The sequence below is a fragment of the Gymnoscopelus microlampas genome (genome assembly GCF_963454915.1).
Source record: "Gymnoscopelus microlampas genome assembly, chromosome: 3".
NCBI lineage: Eukaryota > Metazoa > Chordata > Actinopteri > Myctophiformes > Myctophidae > Gymnoscopelus > Gymnoscopelus microlampas.
Window position 1 is genome coordinate 40827171 of NC_139940.1, and position 19156 is coordinate 40846326.

A 19156-nucleotide genomic window follows, 5' to 3' on the forward strand; every position below is an offset into this window, starting at 1 on the left:
GGAGAGGGTTCAGGGCTAGGAAGTGTATGAATAACTCTTAAGTATGGACTTATGAGTGCTGCTCTTTGGGTCAATCTGTGATGCTCTCTAGTGAGTAAAAGTGAGGGGTTAGTCAAACCGTAGTCTCGTGTAGCCAGACATCTATTCCACAATCTCCGAAAGCTATATAGTCTGGAACTACACCTCCCGAAATCCGAGTCATCTGCTTGTCATTTCCGTTCACGAAAATATATTTTAAACTGTGGACTGATTTGCTTGATTTGTGGACAGAATCTGTAGGAGTAATATAAACAAATGTGTTTTACACAAATCAGCCTCCTAGTGGTGCTCCAAAAGGCAGATGTGAAAAATGCAGGGCAAAGGTTTTTCCTTGCCCTCTAGGGAGTGTGCGTGCAAAGTTTCACGCAGATCGGTGCAGTTATAGGTAAAAACACAAAATAGCCTGTTATAGCGCCACCATGAGGCTGATTTGAAAATTTGGTTTGGACAAATAAAGAAAAACATCACATGGATTCTGGCGTGATGGTTCCTTGGGTCGATACCACTAGATTGGGCCGTCTAATGGTATTAGCTCCACTTGCGGTTAGCTGGAATGGCCCTCCTAAAGGCCTCACCGTGGGTTTGTTGGGCTTCTTCCTCACGGAAGACACAGCCTGGGGCGCTAACCCATACTGCTCCCGGGATGCCGTCTACATTCCGGCTGTCACCAGTCTCTCCTGTGGTCACCAAACTATTCCTGGTTGTCACATAGTCTATTCCTATGAGCCACTATAAATAGAATAACTAATAAAGAAAAACATCACATGGATGCAACTGGGACGTATCATCAGTGTTGTAGCCTGGGGTCATCGGGTGTTTCGTGTCTCGCAACATACAACATACACCCTCGCCCAGGTGACCCAGCCAGGGTTGATCAAGCCCCGACTTACGTCCCAGTAGCTACCCACGGTCAGTCCTATAGGGCAAGACAGGGCAGTCCGCTTCTCCGGAAGTACTCTGCCGGGACTCGGGGAGGCTCTGGCACGTGGAGGGACTAGGCTCTGTGGGTTGTCTCCTGGCCGGGCTCCTCCTTCGTCTCACCAGGTCCAGGACCTGAGCGCTGCGCCAGATCAGGTGCACCGCCCCGATCCAAACATTTCCTTCTGGCGTGATGGTTCCTTCTGTAGGAGTGATATCCAAAAATGTGTTTTGCACAAATTGGCGCTATTCAAGAACCCCAACGGAAACAAGTCTGCAGGGACTTTTTTGGTCGGACCTTTTAGACAAAAGTATTATAAATGTAACTGTGTTGTTTTACATTCTTTTGCCAAATAAAAATGTCAATCAATCAATCAATCACAAGCCAATCTGAAACATTTGGGGCAGAGGTTTGACTTTGGCCAGGGAGTGTGTGTGCACAGTTTCACAGCGGCCGGAACAACGGTGCCGGAGATTAGCTGTTCACAGACAGACACACGGACGGACAGACGGACGGACGGACGGACGGGGTGCAAAACATACTCTCTCGACATGCCTTTCGGCCTGGCGGAGACAAATATCTTTACATTTAATTTTTTTAATTTCCATTTCTGCTCAGCAGCAAGCTGTATATGCTTAGATGATTTTGATTTATATTAGGATACATTTGCACGACTGTAAAGACGAAACGTAAGCGGGGAGAAGGCTTCACATCCGCTTTCCCCTTTAATCATCAAAAAAGCTTCCGTGCTCCAGACTGTATGACCCGAAGCATTTGAAAATTGTGGGAGGCAACAGTCTGGCCACGCGAGACTAGTTAAACAGTGAAAACATTTGTTGCCTCAGGAAGTTATTCAAACTCAAATGTGGCAAATGTTTCTTTCCTATTAAGGAACCAAATTGTTTCCATCACAAAAATGTACAGTCATTCTGTGTATGCCATGTATTGCCATTGGTAAGACATGACATATTCATCATCATTATGGCTTGTGTTCCACTATCATTGACTTCTTCTAATTTGCAACTTAATTTGGATAACAAATTAGAACTAGAAAAAGTGCTCCTCGGAGCACAAGTCTCCGCCAGCAGACTTGTGTTGTGTCCTATCCGTCCTGTCTGTATAAGTGTCCTATCTATGTAAGTGTCCTATCCGTCCTGTCTGTGTAAGTGTCCTATCTGTCCTGTCTGTGTAAGTGTCCTATCCAATTGTTACAGTATCCGCCATTTCTCAGCCATTTCGTGATTATTCCTGTCTTACCTCACTTTGAAAGAGGCTAAGACTCTTTCAAAGTACACATTTATTTATAGGCCGCTATACGTCACTAGCCAATCAGATCACACTATTTCACCGTATTGTCACGTGTCACGTGAGGCTTGACCAATGTTAGCTTGACATGTGGAAAGTGAAAACAATGTCTCCTGGCGGAGACAATGACTAAGAAGTTAATTGAATGAAGGTTGTGATAAGCATGGCCAAGCATGATAAAAACAAACACATAGATGTTAATTACTAGCCAAGCTGTGAAGCGTGACATTTTCATGTACAATATTTAATAACAATCCTAAGACTTAAGAGGTGTTGCCTGTCCTTCTCCCTCTCTCTGTCCTCAGTTTCCTGTCAATCTACTATGAGGAAAAAGAAAACTAAGACTTAATGTTGGTTAGATATGCTGTAATCTAATTAAAAGTTTCCCCATTTTAGCTTTTCCCCACACACACACTTTTTCATAGTTCTTTGGTCAAGTTAAACTGCTCAAAACTGATATCGCTATAATGACTGTGGGATAAGTACTGGCATAATAAAAAACATGGCAAAGGCATAGCGTTCTGAAACTGAACAGAGAAAGAGCATCACATTTCCATTCTGAAGGAGGTTCTCCCCTGGTGAGCATGCCTGATCTGACCTCAGCCATAACATTTTATGACAGAAGGATTACTGATTTAAAATACATTTATTTCCTAGATGACAGTGAATGATATTGTCAAGTGAACCTGCTGAGTGAGTGAACAACTAAGCCTGTCTTCTGCTTTGAAAGGCTGGACAAATGCCGATTTAGACTGGCATGTCTTGGTTTTGCCTGGCAAGGCTGCTTCCAGTCAAAGCAGGTTGGGAAAGAGGTATTCCATAGAGTGCCTAACGTGTCCTTTTTCTCCATAAACAAATTAATCCTGAGGTATCTTCACTGTCTGGACAACAGCCCTATGACTTTCCCATCTGCCTGGCAGTAAGGCAGGGGGCCAGGCATCTATCTTCCACTCTCTCCACAGGAAGAGTGTACCTTCCTTAAATGTGCCTCTGCTCCATCACGTCCATTACTGGCTACGGTGTGCCTCAGTGAAAGCACACTGCAGCCATTCAAAATTGCCATTGTTCCTCCTTATGCAGCAAGTATCCCAAAAATAATTTGCCTACAGTATGCTGTAATACTCAAAGTAGCATCGAATGAAATTAAGTGCAACATTCTGTTTGCCTCTTCACATTGATTGACTGATTGAATACTTCATTAGCAAGTTTGGGAAATAGTACGGCAAGATGGCATTAAACTACTGTACATTTACACAATATTGTGAAGTTACATTTATAGAGATGCAGGAGAATACATGGGCCTGTTGTAGTTTTCTGCTATTGTTTTTTGCCGGTGTGCTTCATTACCATTAGATGTAAAGCAGCAAACGCGTGGTGACTCTCTCCTCACTGGTTAATGGAGCCTAATGGCTTACTAATATTTCCCCCATGGCCTGCTTCTCTCTGACTCTTGATGTGATGCTCTACCTGTAATTACAGCCAATAAAAAGCCTAAATCACTACGCTCTCTCTTCAGAGCAGGGTCATTGTAGTTAATCAGAGGTTAAGACTCGATAATGGCTGCTTGCTCATGCAAGGCAGATAAAGTGAGAAGGGGAGATGAAGTTATGTTAAGTAGATGCAACAAGACTCTCTTTTTTCAAAGTGACACTGAGCTACAGACACGAGATATTAGTACAATAACTAAAAAAAAGTTTTTTTAAATTTGCCTTTCCTTCTTCCCCCTAATTCCATCCATTGTTGTAATCTAGAACAGACTAATAAAATAGAAATGAGCCAGGTTCATTGCACAGGTCAGTTCTTTTTATTGCATGCCATTCTGTCTTTGCTACCCAAAGTTCAACGCATTCACACAGCAAAAACAGAATTTAATGGACTGTGTAAAATGTGATCCACAAGGATCGATTTTTACACTCTTGACTTAAGCCAACACTTGCCGTGTGCATGAAGGGCACTGGAGAGAGAAAATGTTAATTTACATGGTCCAGAACTGAGGTACCAAAATAATACATCTGCTAGAATAAGAGAACCTAAATAACAGTAAAATAATGAAAATGATGCGATAAGAGCTCATTTAAATATGTAGCAACATGATGTAGGGGTTTCTTGTTGGATAAAAGGCACATAACCTTTTCAATCGCTTTCAACATTTTGACAGCAGATAGAAAACCATCAATCATTGGGTATTGGTTTGTGCTACTGTTACTACAGCTTGTGTCAAATAATTCATTTTTTTTTAATCTAAACTGCATTTCATAGAAAGCTTTGTGAAGTCTCTGGCTTTCTACCTGAAATACTGTCCCCAGACTCCCCATACAAATGAGCTTAAGTGAAGTGATCAGTCAAAAAATAATTCAGCCAATTGGTTATTTATCAAGTGCAGATGGCCATATTTATCACGCAGCAGAAGTAATACTCTGTAACGGTTTGAAAATTGGCACAAATCTTACCTCAATAGCTAACAATCCTGCACCCGACTCAACTGCTTTCTAGATGTGGAAGTTTGGACCCAATTCATGGTTTGGACCTCTTCCTCTTTGGCAACTTGATATCACTAAACTTGGGTCACAGAGTTTATATAATTTTTTGGGACAATGTATTCTTTTCATGTCATTCTTGTTATCCAAAGCAGACACTTAAAAAAAAAAGAAAATAAATGATAAATCATCATAATCATCATGCACACATAAATCAATTTCCAACATTGTAGGTCGAGTCAATAGCTTTCCACCAATGGCAGCACAATCATTCATTTGATTAACACAATAAAGAAAATAAACAAACCTCAATCATTAAAATATGATGAAGCAGCGATGAAGTCAAAATCTAACTTTACACTGGGGCAGGATAAGCATCAGACCGGCATCAGACTGGGCCAAGTCTGAGGTGCACCTTAACACTCGCTGAAGTAACACGATAATGATGACGACTATTCAGTTGCAGTGGGGATACGTCAGGTATGGAGTTGCCTAGAACCCTGACAGCATGCGGCGTGGCGGTGTGTTGATGAATTGTGTTAGTGTTTGTTCCAGGTGGGCGTGGCGATGGGGCCCTGCGAAGACCTCTCGACCACAATGAGCTCTTCAGGGTTGTTGCACGCATTATAGTGGAGCAAGAGGTCCTGGATGGCCCTCTCCTCGATCTAGAAAGACAAAGAGGCAGAGAAAGAGCGAGAGAAGACAGAACGGGAAGAGAGGACAGAGGGGGAAGGAAAAGTCAGTCAGCCGGGAACCCTGGCAGAATTATGATCGATTAAAATACCATAATTCATTGGTGGGCAAAATAAAAAGGCTGACATTGAAGGCATAATGATAATCAGAGCCTTTATTTTTATATAATGGTATATAATAATATAATGGTAACCAGAAACCCACAGTAAATCACAGCTGAGTGTTTTATGAAGGCTCTGACAGTGGCCTGGCATAAGCTGGAATAGGGCTGACTTTTCAAAGCAAACTGACAGCTGTAAAACGACAAATTTGGAGGGAAATCATTTATAGCTGTCATGATATATTATGTGATATGCTACACAAAGAAAAGAGAATGCAGACAGTGCAGACAAAGCTCGTCTTTTCAGTTGAGTACACGACACCCAGGGTCATGGCAGGGGCATCCAAGTTTACACACACACACACACACACACACACACACACACACACACACACACACACACACGTTACCTGGATGAGTGCCAATGGTTTATCTCGGCTGCGGATCAACGCAGCCTCTTGCTGTTTTTCTTCCTCCACGATGGAGGCAAAGGGTACCATGGAGACCTTAGGAGGACTGCCCACAGCTCCCAGCACCCAGGGCCTGGGGGGAGGGGAGGAGGTGAGTGGTTGCACGTGCACAGTGATAACCAGGGGTGATAAGAGTCTACGTCAGAAGATAAAGGGTTGAGAGGTAGAAGTACTACTGTGTTTCTGTCCATGTGTCTTGAGACAAACAAAAGGAGCCTTGGACATTTGAATAAAACTAACTTACTATTATCAACACGATAATGGCTTAATTCACAGTTCCTATGAATTAAGCTGCTGCTGTACATTGGAATAATAAAAACATCAGGTATATTTGACAAGGGCACTTCACACTAATTATTTGTCTGTAAAGCACTTGTGCTTTTTTCTTATAATTAGACGGGTGCAAAATCTTTAAATCAATTTGAAAGACGTATATTTGATTAAAGTTTCTATTTGCTGTAAGAAAATTTCACTTTATTTTATTTAACCACTTAAGCTCTTCTTAAAATCAATAGAAGCTCACAACGCGTGACGGATGACGCAGGGATCTTCAACAGCGGATCCGGGACCCCTAGGGGGTCCTCAGATTTACTACAGGGGGGCTGCCAAGTGTAGGAACCTTTTCTTTTCTTTATCCAACTATTTTGGTCTACATGTCTGAAAATGTACATAACTCCAACATATTATTAGCAAAGATAATTTGTAAACAAACAAACACATTTTTAATTTACACAACACAGATGATAGTGCTGTCAAACACATCTAGTCATCAAAGCTGCAGCATCACTTGCAGGCAATCAGTCACTTAAAATAATATGTGGAATATTTCCAAGCTAGTCTCAAATCTCTCAACGGTCAACAGACATTAAAGGCCCGTTCAAAGTCCCTAGATGGGTCTTTAACGTGCGTCAGGCGGTGAGGGATTCCGTCCGTTCTTTACGGACACATGCATGGTCGTTCAGGAGAGAGAGATTGCGCGTACCCAATGTTGCCATGTCTGCTTATTATAAGCGACTTTGGGCTTATTTTCTGTATAGTTGCTTGTAAACAAACAAGCAATTCTTTATTGGTGGTTGCGGTTTTATTTGGGCTTGTTTCTAAAGTGTAGTTGCTTATTTGGGCCAATTATTATTTAAACCAGTGATTCTCTAATATATATTGTAGATCTGCTATTTTCATATGCAGTGGTGTAAAGTAACTAAGTACATTTACTTAAGTACTGTACTTAAGTAAATGTTGAGGTAATTGTACTTTACTTGAGTATTTCCAATTTCCAATACTTTTACTTTTACTCCACTACATCTCAGAGGCAAATATTGTACTTTTACTCCACTACAATTATTTGAAAACTTTAGTTACTAGTTACTTTTTCAGATATAAATGATGATATTATGAAACATACATTAACCACTTTAGCCCTATTTTATACATAGGCTATTTGAAAATAGCCGATCTACAAGCTCGTAGCTTGTAGATCTGCTATTTTCAAACATTTTTGTACTTTTACTTTTGATACTTTAAATCAAATCAAATCAAATCAAATAAAATCAAGCTTTATTTATATAGCACATTTACAAACAGGCAAGCTGAACCAAAGTGCTGTACAGGGAAATTCAATACATTCTGATACCAATACTTTTGTACTTTTACTCAAGTACATTTTTAATTCCAAACTTTTACTTGTAACAGAGTACTTCTGCATTGGAGTAGTGATACTTTTACTTAAGTAAAACATTTGAGTACTTTTTTCCATCACTGTTCATATGTGGCCAAGTCAATTCTTTTGGGCTTGTTTTCATAGACCTGGTTACTTATTTCTCTCACAAAGTCTGGCAACAGGCTACAATGCTATGAAACTAGCATTGTAGCCCAGTGGTACAACAGGCAAAACGCAGTGAACGTGCGTCGGCCTGACGGTGAATGTCGACTGAACGGACGAAAAAACGGGACCCGTAAGTGACGGAGGGGGAGTAAAAAACGACAACGCAAGGAGCGCTGGCGCTCGTTACGTATCCTTACGTCCGACTATGAATGATACTTAACCCTTTAAGACCAGGAATGCATCTGTGTCATTTTAAGAATTCTTTGGCTATTAAAAAATAGCAGCTCTACAAGCTCATAGCGTGGCACCGAGTGCACGCTATGAGCGCGGCATGAGTGCCGCGCTACTCGGCTAGCAATTACTACAATTATTTGAAAAATGTAGTTACAAGTTACTTTACAGATTTAGATTATTATTACCAAACATGCATGAACCACTTCAGCCCTATAAACATTTCGGCCATTTGAAAATAGACGATCTACAAGCTCACAATGCGTCGCGATTCGACGCAACGCATTGTGAGCTTGTAGATCGACTATTTTCAAAAGATCTTTATACATGTTGAACATGTGAAATGGGACATTCTACATTACTTTTGGTACTTTAAGTATATTTTAATGCCAATACTTTTGTACTTTTACTCAAGTAAATGTTGATTTTGATACTTGTAACAGAGTATTTCTACACTGCAGAATTGATACTTTTACTTAAGAATGTGAGTATTTTTTCCACCACTGCTTGTTCGGAATATTTATGTAGACTGACTTATATTGTGATTCAAAGATTCACAGTTGACTAGTTGCCGATACCGTTATCTGTGTGCCAACTTACTATGTCAATTCCATTGACCGATTTGTTCTGTCTGCCAGTGAGAAGTCCCTATCTGATCCATCTGGGCTCTGCATTTGGGTCCCCTTTTTTCCAGATCCATATCAACGCGTTGCAATAGCTATTTATAAGGTGGTTTTCCACCTTATAAACATTATACTAGGTGGAAAACCTTCGTCTATAATGACATGCTTAAAATAGGCATGCCAGGTTGAAAGTACTTAAAATTTGGGACACATTGGCTGCATATTTGCCGATACTGATGTCGTCAAAAAAGTCAAATAATGGCCAATATATCAGTCTGGCTCTACTTTCTGAGCCTTGACTTCTTTCTCCACAAACGGAAGGAGAGTATTCTGGAACCGGCTACCTGTCCTGAATGATCCCTTTTGACGTGAGGGTCTGCCCTTATCAACTCTGATTAACATCAAAAGCTGCGACCTCTAATCAATTCACACAGCTGGCTGATATTCGGCAGGCTATTCTAAAGAACGTAGCACACAGTGCGGGAATGTCCAGCAGATGGACAATGGAAGAAGTGCACCGTTTCAAATCAGATAAAAGTTCTGCGCTGACAAGAGCCCAGAAACACTGAAGGCTCAAGACCTCAAATGCCCCTGAAGGAGGAAGCAGATGCACATTTCTGCAAAAATGTAAGATGACCTAGCAAAATTAGAAATCCTCTAGGGCACACACACACCTCTGAGAGGCATGTCAAGCATCACAGCACTTCTTATTCCATTACATTATGTATGACCTTGTACTTATTCCATTACATATGACTTATTCCATTATGCATGTTGTTCTTTAGGGGTGTAACAGCTATGACACCTTTGAGCGACTAAGTATAAAATACCACTCAAGTGGTTAATCGTTTTTTAAATATTTAAAAAACACTTTTAATGCTTTTTTCTATTAATCGAAAAAGTAATCGATAGCATAATCGCTAAGAAAATAATTGATAGTTACAGACCTATATCACACCTGCAATCAAATAAAAATAAGCTTCCATTATAGGGCTGTCACGGTTACGCATTTAAGTGGACGATTAATAGTCACTCAAATAATTACGATTGACGATTTAATTGTGTGTTTGGCATTGAACATTGGAACATATGAATACATTTTATTTATTTATTTTTGCCATTTAGGCTTCGTAATAAAAAAATCCACAGGGCAGATATGGGCAGAAATTACTTAAATATACAAAGAAATTATTGACATATTTAATGATTTTATACATGTAAAAATAGCAGAAATAGCTGATCTACAAGCTTACAACGCGTCACAAAGCTTTTTGTATATTTGAAAATGTGTGAACATTTTTCAACATGGAGACAATTATGACGATTATGCAAAAAATATTGCGATTATCTCAAATGTTTGCGATTAGACGATTATGTAATAATTGTGACAGGCCTAGCTTCCATGCAATAAGTCAAAGGGTATGTGAGATTAGAGGAAAAACAACAAAATAGGAGCTGTGTTTTTCTCCACCCACACGGACAACTGTCATTTCCAGTTCAACGGAGGGATAACCATTCCGGGACTTGAGCTCAATCTCAGTTGTATGTGCCTGTTAGTCAAGCTGACTGGTGCTTTGTAAAAGGTCAGGGTGACTGGGAGCTTCAGTGGGCATCTCGACCCCGCTGCGGGTCATTGACCCTGCGGAAGAGCACACACTAAACTTGGCCTCAGTCTACTCTAACCAGATACTGTAACACTGAAAGCCTCTCTCTGCACCTGTCTGGGTCCTGAGACCCTGTGTCTGATGAGGGGGGGTTGGGGTCCTTAAGAAACCACTGGGTTTCTACCTTATCATTGCCAGTTGAATTGAACTTTTTATTTTTTATTATTATTATTTTAATCTACACTACCGTATTATTCCTAACAATCAAAAACCACCAACAGTGCTGGGGACCATCTCAATATTTCATGAGGTTAAGCTTGTCTTTTATATTAGGGGTTACATTTGTGCCATGGTTATGAGTTAACAGTTTCCTCTTTAAGTGTGTGCTTAGTCCTGAGTCCTGATGGTCCATGAGCACTGACCTGACGCTTCAACAGTGCCATCAAGTGGAGACAAGTTGAACTGAACATAAAAAACAGCAGGTGTATGTATACATGTGCCCATAAACGTGTTTGAGTGTGTGTAACGCAAGTTTGGATGTGTACACTTACCCGGCTTGTCTCTCTGGCTCTCTGGGTTCAGCACTCTTAAAGGAGACCCTCCTAGGAGGAGTGGCCGCAGGGACTGGGGAGCTGTGAGTAGCCGGGGTAAATGGAGCTCCTGTCAGCCCTGCTTTCACCATCCGACTCTCTTCCTCAGCCAGGAGTTCCCGAAATGATACAGAGGAGGGTGGTGACTGCACCGCTGTGGCCCTGGGCGAAGAGGACGAAGAAATGGAAGACAGTGATGATATATGACAAACGAGAGGGCAGGAACGAGAACTTGGACAACAGTTCTCTACTAACTCTACGAACACAACGTTAACAGGTGCAAAAATTTCACAAACGTGACATCAATGACGTAGTGCTGGAGACCACTTGAAAGTAGATTTTGAAAATCTACGTTTGACAGCCTGGACATTTTACATTTAATTTGGTAAAAATATCATATTTGATTATGTCCATATTGCCCAGCCCTAGCTTTCAGTTATAACTGCCTACTTCTGGAAAAGGCAGCGGCGGGGATAAAACAGTGCATGACAAAAAAAACAGGGATATGAACTTCAGTAGTAGTTGCTTAACCACTTATGTAGTACTTTATTGGACATTAAATAACCAATTTACAAGCTCACCATCTGCTATTTTCGCCAAATGTTTATCTATTATGACATACCAAGAATAAGGATGCTAGAGTTCATGTAGTTAATGGCTAAGGCCCACTCACCAGGCCCTTCCGCTGCTTTTGGGTGGGGTGACAATAGGGATGGATTTGGACACTGGGGACTCCACGCTGGCCATCGCCTTCCTCTGCTTCTGGGCCGTCCTGCTGGGGAAGACCGAGTGTTTGCTGCTGAAATGACAGAGAGGAGGTAGTGACATGTACACATCTTGCATTTAGATTAAGTCAACAACTGTAAAGAGTCATTACATGTCATAACTGACCACACAGTACTCCTTCAGAGGAGCAAGCAGTGGTTCTCATGCCAAGAACCCCTAAATTGATATGTATTTGGCTGCGGACTCCCATCTGAAATGAGTTTGTGCCATGACTGAAGATTTGTCAAGATGTCTGGAAAATAGCTGATCTACAAGCTCAGCTCACAAGGTATTGCGTTGCGATGTGTTGTCAGCTTGTAGATTAGCAATTTTCTAATCGGCCAAAAAAAAAGGGCTTCAACTCTTGTTTAAACTGTTCCTCATTTTGCTGGGTACCCCTTAGAACCTCCCAATGACACCTGGGGGTCCCCACAGACCCCACTTTGAGATACCAGTGCAATAAAGCATTACATTAAAATGAGTTTCAGGATTACACAATTATTAAGGGGATTGCATTATAAACGAGAAAAATAAATAATATCATAATAAATAATAAATCATTAATGGAGCTCAACTCAGTTTTGGTATTTTTTTAAATGTATTATGCATTCATGTTTCAGTCTACCAAATGTGTGCCCGTAGTGGTAACAAGAATAGAGAGTTGACCACCCCAGTTTAAGAGATAAAAATGAAAGCGTTCTCCCACCTGCCAGGGCTTTTAGAGATGGCTCCGCGGCTCTGAAGGGAGTTGGCTTCCATGTCCATGATGGCCCTCAGGTCCAGGACAGGGGGCGGTGCAGCGGGACTAGAATACAATGGCACAAAAATCACACAAACTGCAAAGGAAAAAGAGCTCAACTTTTACCTTCGTCCGTGTCAATTTGAAGCATATGGAACAATAAAGAAAATCATTTTGCTTTCATTTCTGAGTGCAACCCTCCTCTTTTTGAATTGTTTAACAGTTTTGGGGGACAATGCACCAGAGTGGTCAGAGTGCGGTGGTAATAGAAACAAGTTTATCCTCTACATTCGACTCATCCCAACAACTTAAGAGCAGTGAGCAGCCAGCATGCAGGTAAAACTGTCGAGGGAACTGGCAGGAGTATGTACCTAAAATGCAGGAGTATGTACCTAAAATGCATGTCTTGGTGTGGAAGGAAACCAGAGGGAGAACATGCAAACTCAGCTCTTTCAAAAGTAAGGAGAATAAGGGTTGTTCAAGATGCCATTTACCATACCTGCCAGGGACATTGGGGATGGGCTGCGGAGCAGAGCTCCATGGAGGGGTGGGGAGGCCGTTCCTCTGAGAGGTTGGAGTGCTGGGTGGTGTCTTAAGCTTCTGGCTCACATTCTCATCCTACAGAGGATCAACACAATTGTGTGAGAAAACCTTAAGAAATAGTTCTATCCAAGATTACGTCCAGCTCACGTTTAAAATGTCTACTGCAACAGCAGGTCAAGACCTAAATCACATACTAAATATTCAAGAAGAATTAACATCTACTATTTGTTATTTGCAATGATGTGCTGCTCTAGAGGTGTCCAGTGTCCACCAGCGCAATATGACTGCAGTGTAATAATCACACTACACTAATAATAGTGTAGTGTTGTGTGAATGCCTGCTGTGGTTACTTCTTACCTCAGCCTTGTCATGGCAGACAGGTGACTGCAGGTCTCTGGGGCTGCCCACACCCACGTGACTGCCCTCTGAGTCTGATGTCATCAGCTCCTGCAGGGACTCAAAGGAGTTGTTCTTCCCCGACTTCACCAGTGATGGAGAAACCACTGAGAGATAAAGAGGAACATTGGTGAAATGATCACAACATTTCGATGGGAATGCTTGGCACGACAAGCTGAAAGGGGACATAGACCTTGTTCCCCCTATATTCGGCACAGACATGGGGAAAAATGCATTCTACTATACTGCCACCAACATGTGTGGACAGACACCACGAAACTGCTCCATTCCCCATCCACATTTAAAACTGACCTAAAACATGGCTGTCCTCAAATTATAAATGGACTTAGAATTCTATCCCCTACTAGCTTGTCCCCAGAGAGTCCACCAACACACTCCCTCAGCGAGCTCCACGGAAGGAGCCCCGTGGGAGTGTATTCTCTGCCCCCACCCCTCTTTTTTTTGTAAAAATATCTTTTGCTGCTATTGGTGATTGATGATGAATTGAGTAATGGACCACAATGGAAACCTTTTTTGCATTATCCTTTTAGCATAGATTTTCTTTACTGTACTGCCGTACAGTTATCAAACATGTTAATAAAGTATTCAATCGATCAGAAAACAGAATGATTATGTGGCTTTAGATGTAGTGAAACTGAACTAAATATACTTGCCAAGGACAATGACACAGGTCACTTTTACTTTTTTCATATACGCACACAGACACAGACATACATGTAAATAGATGTTTATTATCTACGAGTAAGAACCTGCACACAGCACCTTCACTCTAGGACCAATGGATATACTGTACTGTTCTTTTTTCTAAAAACAAACCGTGTATATTATTTAATATTCTGTCTATTCCTTTTTATTATTTCCTTGTTTTTGTTGTTGTATATTATTATATTATTGCTGCTACAATGTCTGTAGAACCAGAACAAAATAAATGTATTCTTATGTACTGTACACAAGATGTGACAAAGAGACCTTGAAGCTTGACTTGTAATGATCATATTTAGAAAAGGTACATCATAATTAGATTAGCGTGTGTGTGTGCGTGTGTGCGTACCTGCAGGAGGGGGGCTCTGAATGATCTCAGACAGTTTGTATCCTCCTGAACTGTCGGAGCGCCGCCGGGGTTTCTTTTTAGCTTTGATCTTAGCCCTCTTCCACAGAGTTTCTCTGGATCCGCAAAATGAATAGGAAGAAACAACAACATGATTTTCTGATTATTAATCTGGAGTTGTGTGTGTGAGAACATTAACATGTCCATTTTCAGATTCAATTAACACCCAGGACTATGCAATATTAAGGTCACTTTCATTGCGGGCTAAGACACAGTGGTGTATGGAGTTAGCTCTGGATTTGACAACAGCAGTATAATGTTTTAATCAGCCCGAGTCTCAGTTTGGAGGACTAAATGTCTCTGTGCCTGAAGCCGAAAACGATATTAGTTCATTCATCACAAGTATATGAAAAAAGTTAAGATTGCATTTCACATAAAAGCCCAGTCAATACGAACATGATGTGAATCATCATTGAAAAAAAGAAGTAATTGACAGTGTAAATCCCATTGGTGTACCTGGCAGAGTTTTCCAATTCCGTTTCAGTTTTAGGGCTGAAGACAGAGTCCAAATCTTCCTCCTTGTAGATGCTAAGGTCTGGGGCATCAGGATACGGGGTAATCATTCTCTTCTGCATGGCTGGGATCTGATAAACAGAACAACAAACAGCATTGATATGCATTCCTTTAAGCCTGAATTATGTGGAGCCAATGTGCATGTTTAACATAAATATTTGTTTCTGTATTCAAGTGCATACACTATCATTCATTCTTTTGTAAAGTGTGTAAGTGATATTCTTTTGTTAAAATAAGTGTTAAATAGCTCTATATTCCCCATAGTAATCATTCCTACAGTATAGTGTTTGTTCAGTAAGCAGGGTCTCCCCATCTCTCCAGCTCTTTAGTAAACAGAAAATAAATGTTCATGTAGGGATACCAATTTCATCCAATCAGAGAGAGAGAACTCAAACAGATTACAGCATGAACGTGTGAAAATGGAAGTGATTAAACAAAGAAATTAGCAGACACAATTGGAATTGGAACAATATAAATTTTAAACTGATAAATGGGTTCTCTTTTCTGATTGGGTGAAATTGGCAACCCACCTGAAAATGTATCTTTCATTTATTAAAGGTCTTGAGAGATGGGGAGACCTGTATTACTGAACAAACATTAGAGAAACAAATACTATTAGAGCTTTAACTTTAAACTAAAATCTTTGTTCTACCCAAAACGTATTATTTCTGTTCTTATAATGAAGCACTAACCACAAGAGCTCAACAGGGTTCAAATCTGGTGATTGTGCAGGCCAGTCCATCAAAGACCGGCTTCCAGTTTCTTTACCAAATAGGGTTTTACATCAGATTTTTTATAGGGGGTCTTTTTCAATTACACGTGTTGCCTCTAGGCCAATGATTACAGATGACACTGGTATCTGGCATGTATTGTTTAAGGAAGCCGAGGACCTGTAAGGTGCCCGTTTCTCAAACTACAGACTCTGATATACTTTGAGCAGTTGATGCACTTTGAGCATCTGGGCCTTCAGCTTCCTTTTCCTGCATTTTATAAATGACTTGACTGAAATTAACCTCCTGCACAGTTACAGTACATCGGCTAACCACAAGACATTCTGTCCCTCCCTTCCCTATGCCGCCATGGCCAACACTCCAAGAGTTCTAGAATCGTCTCCCTCTTGGCTCGCAAGCTGTGGAATGACCTCCCCACCTCAGTCAGGACTGCAGACTCACTCCCCATTATCCACCACAATCTGCCTCATCACCTCTTCATAATATACCTCACCCCCTAGCACTTCTCATTGTATCAGCTGCGGTGCCAAGATTTTAATTTTGGATGGGCCAAATTCATTTTAGCTGGGCCAGAACTGTTTGCACACCTAATACCTTTTATGTCTCTGTTGTGCCAAATATTACGTTTTCCATTCAATATTGTGGAGGGATGTGCATATTTTTTTATGAGCTGCTGCTTTTTACAGCTTTATAACACTTATGATGTACAGTTTTTGTAAGGGAAAAACAAATCTGCGATTTTTTATGTATGTAACAACTGCAGTGCAGTGTTATATTTAATCATCAAATAAATTCATTCATTCATTCACAAGGAGGACCTGAAAGTGTTTATCATTAGGGCACTTAACTCAATGGCTGCTGAAAATGGGGCTTTGCAGTTTTTTGTGACTAATTCATTATAAAATCAGTCCTTTCGAGCAGTAAGAGCCATTTGCAACATCATTATTGTTGTGGCTATAAATACACTTAATGCTACCATAAAACTATACATTTCTGTCAAATACATGAACATTTCTGGGTGATCCCAAAAATGTCTATGCTATTATATAAGACCGTTCTTTAACGCTTTAACAACGTTCACCATATGATTGGTGAAAAACATCAATTGATTAATTGAACAGTGTTATAGGTGGATATATCAGCTATAAGATAAACAACATGTTTGTTTGTTTAGTTTTCTCTTGCTCACTTCCGACAAATGGGATTCTTTCAGTTCATAGCGGAGTCGGGTGCCGGCAGATGATGACACCGGAAATTGGCCACTATGCATGATTCTTACTTTTTTCCGCACATCGTATCCAAAAAGTAAAGGTCAGCCCCCCTGCTCTCAGATGTTTTAACTTTTAGCGGCAAAGGAAGTTTTACCGATGGGTTGAAACAAGCGTTTAAACCGCCTTTTTAGTCAGCCTGTGGCCAGTCAGCCTGTGGCCAGTCAACCCCCGTCCGCAACTCCGCATGCGCTGTACTGCTCCTGTAAGATTGCATTGGGAAAACATGGCACAGGCTGACTAAAAAAGCGATTTAAACGCTTGCTTCAACCCGTCGGTGAAATCTTCTTGGCCAGTGGCCACTAAAATTTTAAACATCTGAGAGCAGGGGGAATACATTTACATTTTGGATACGGTGAGCGGAAAAAGGTAAGAATCATGCATAGTGGCCAATTTTCACCATCATCACCTGCCGGCACCCGACGCTGTGGGACCTCATCTCGGAGCTATACAGCGGGGGGAGAGGTTAGCTAGGTTAGCTAGGCTGGGCTTTGGGGTGGTGCGTCTCTGAAGTGAAGATAAGCAACGGTAACTTGGCTGCATGCTTTTCCTGTGTGAGAAAATGACTCACCATTCTCCTGTAGGCTGCAGAGAGCTCCAGCAGCACCTCATCACTGAGAATACTCAACGCTCTGAGGGCACAGGCACACACAGACACATACAGAATTGAAATCTAAAGCAGAAAAGAAAATAGCAAAGGCTAGACCTACTTTATTCCTTGTGTGCGTCTCCATATGCATATGTATGCATGTACTGTATATGTGTGCACGCATGGTTATTGGTATACTGTATGTGATAAGCAAATTATCTGCCGACACTTGTCGTTGCAGTTTATCTACCCAACGGTACGACATTACCATTGCCTTCTATTCTATTCATTCAATAAAGGTATTCATCAAATGCTATTTTCTCATTCTCTTTGGAACTGTGCAAGGTTCAAACATCGTATTTGGTAAGCTGTTGCACCATGCTTTCATCTCCTCCTCACCATTACACAAGAGTTGTAGAACAGTGTACAAAGTTTCCCCATCTATCAGTCTCACAAAAGCACAATAACATCACAAAGATATGCCATCTATCAAAAAATAAAATAATAATAATACTGAGAATATATTATATAATATATAATAATTATTTATTTTACTACAAAAAACACATTTTTAATAATCGTGATTATATTATTACGCGAAACAGTGGAAAATAAATCTTTATGACTCAACTAAACATCCGAGTCCACTCACTTTGACTCCAAAAGAGCGGCCATGTTGAGCACAATGAACTGAAGACAGGAGAGTTTGAGCTGCTCAGCATTATACATAGCAGAAAACTCCAGCAGCTCTGCAGCATTCTTCAGAGTCACTGAGGAAGCGAAAGCAGTTTGAATGTAATATCGGGGTAAATGCATTACTTTATAGTTGTTACCGAATAATATGTTGCTCTTCAATCTGTCATTTTGAGATAATTTCATGAACATAATAATAATAATAATCAGACTTATATAGCGCTTCTCTTAGTACCCAAAGTCGCTTTACAAAACAGCTTAAAAACAATTTTAACATGGAGAACATGGAGACTTACAGTTCTCAGTAATGGCAACCTCGCACATCTCCTTAAGTCGTGTGATGAGCAGCTGGTCAGCCACTACCAGGACGTTGCAAATAAATTCCACATTCAGCGACCCTGGGAGAAAGCGAGGCAGAGCGACAGTCTTAACAAAAGCATAGTATTATCAGATAGACATCAATGTTACTATGATACATTGACAATGTATCATAGCATTTGGCTTTCAAAGTTTCAGTAAACCTAAAGCTTGAATTTACCTTTGATAGTGGGTGACTCATCAGTGTAAATATACTCAAGAATGACCTGTAAGATCTCTGAGCTGGTGGGCAGCTCAAGTGCAGCACATGATGTGGCCTATGGGGGAACCAAGATAATATTGTTAAAGCCCCAAGGAACCTTTACAGGTTTCCCACACATTTTTAACAATGAATTTTCAAAACTTTTCAAACTTATTTTACCCAATTTCCAGCCCTAGAGCAATCATATGGTGCAATAATGAGGCTCTTACACCAGTGTGCTATCAATGCCCCAAGACTGACTCGAGCGAAGGTGTCACGTGTCAAAAATAACAGATCTACAAGCTAACAATGTATCACGGTGCACCATGTTAGCAAGTAGATCTATTATTTTTGTCAA

At 40.8% G+C, this 19156-nt stretch overlaps 1 protein-coding gene across 3 annotated transcripts in view; it reads right to left on the reverse strand.

Moving 5' to 3' along the window:
* Positions 1-4044: 4044 nt before the first annotated feature.
* The window catches only part of ibtk (inhibitor of Bruton agammaglobulinemia tyrosine kinase), a 32451-nt gene continuing 17339 nt past the window's right edge, over positions 4045-19156 (reverse strand). For 2 of the 3 annotated variants that reach the window (XM_084053334.1, XM_084053332.1), the window contains exons 17-29: positions 18778-18874; positions 18536-18637; positions 18199-18316; positions 17529-17589; positions 14902-15029; positions 14389-14501; positions 13278-13423; positions 12877-12995; positions 12345-12443; positions 11547-11672; positions 10835-11035; positions 5944-6076; positions 4045-5405 (exon numbers count right to left, since the gene is read on the reverse strand). In XM_084053334.1, coding sequence (XP_083909460.1) covers positions 5280-5405; positions 5944-6076; positions 10835-11035; positions 11547-11672; positions 12345-12443; positions 12877-12995; positions 13278-13423; positions 14389-14501; positions 14902-15029; positions 17529-17589; positions 18199-18316; positions 18536-18637; positions 18778-18874 — 1569 coding nt within the window. In that variant the 3' untranslated portion in view covers positions 4045-5279. The remainder of the gene's footprint in view (positions 5406-5943; positions 6077-10834; positions 11036-11546; positions 11673-12344; positions 12444-12876; positions 12996-13277; positions 13424-14388; positions 14502-14901; positions 15030-17528; positions 17590-18198; positions 18317-18535; positions 18638-18777; positions 18875-19156) is intronic. The other variant, XM_084053333.1, reaches the window with a different exon arrangement.